Below are 831 nucleotides of genomic sequence, written 5' to 3' on the forward strand. Positions count from 1 at the left end.
TGTCCTCATCGGTGACAGAGGACTCGCAGACCATGTCGAAGAGGGTGGCCTCATCCTCATACTCCTCCACGGGCTCGCCCAGCTCCGATGGCTCGCTGCAGTAGGAGAAGTCACAGGAGTCGCGGGTGCGGGTGCAGTCCAGCTTGGCCTTCCCCGGCCGGCCCGGGTAGCGCTCCAGGGGGCTGGCCTGTGCCTCCGAGGGCACCCCCAGCATGCTGGGGCTGTCCGAGTTGAAGCTGCGGCTGTCCTGGAAGCAGACGCGCTCCTGGGAGCCGGCCCTGCAAGTGGCGGCCAGGGGCCAGTGGTAGGCATGGCCAGCGCTACAGCCCCACATGGCCGTCAGGTTGCCATGGGCCCCCTCAGAGAGCAGGTGCTTGAGGTTGGGGATGAGGCTGCAGATGGTCCCATGGCTGTGGGCCCAGCTTACCAGCTTGGAGAGGTTTTCGGAGGAGGTGTGAAGGCAGTCCTCCATGGTACAGGATCAACAGCGCCTCACCGCTGGGAAGTCAGCTGAAGACGTGTTTCAGATCACAGGGTCCTGATGCTCACGGTCATGTGTTGCCAAGTTCATGCTTGCTGCTCGCCTGCAAACAGAGAGCAAAACCCTTCTCTTCAGCACTCCCAAAGCAAGACCACATTTGCATGGGCAAGTGAAACATTTGTAAGCTCAGCTAAACCCATTTCACTGTCATTGTATGTGCTGCAAAGCACGTTTCTCAAAACAGTGCCTGCTTTTAAGCAGCCTCATTCCTCATTCTGCCTGCAAAAAATCTGCCTTTAAGCCCAAGGCAAGAAATATCCCTGCAATACACAACTAAAATAAGATAAAAC

The 831-nt window shown here is 57.5% G+C and overlaps 1 protein-coding gene across 1 annotated transcript in view; it reads right to left on the bottom strand.

Annotated features, from left to right (window-relative positions):
* Positions 1 to 472, bottom strand: part of LOC103898501 (uncharacterized protein KIAA1958) — a 22,351-nt gene extending 21,879 nt beyond the window's left edge. Inside the window, exon 1 of the mRNA XM_019471927.1 lies at positions 3 to 472. Coding sequence (XP_019327472.1) covers positions 3 to 472 — 470 coding nt within the window. The remainder of the gene's footprint in view (positions 1 to 2) is intronic.
* Positions 473 to 831: the final 359 nt, after the last annotated feature.

Source organism: Aptenodytes forsteri, unplaced genomic scaffold (genome assembly GCF_000699145.1).
Source record: "Aptenodytes forsteri isolate BGI_AS27 unplaced genomic scaffold, ASM69914v1 Scaffold211, whole genome shotgun sequence".
NCBI classification, from domain to species: domain Eukaryota; kingdom Metazoa; phylum Chordata; class Aves; order Sphenisciformes; family Spheniscidae; genus Aptenodytes; species Aptenodytes forsteri.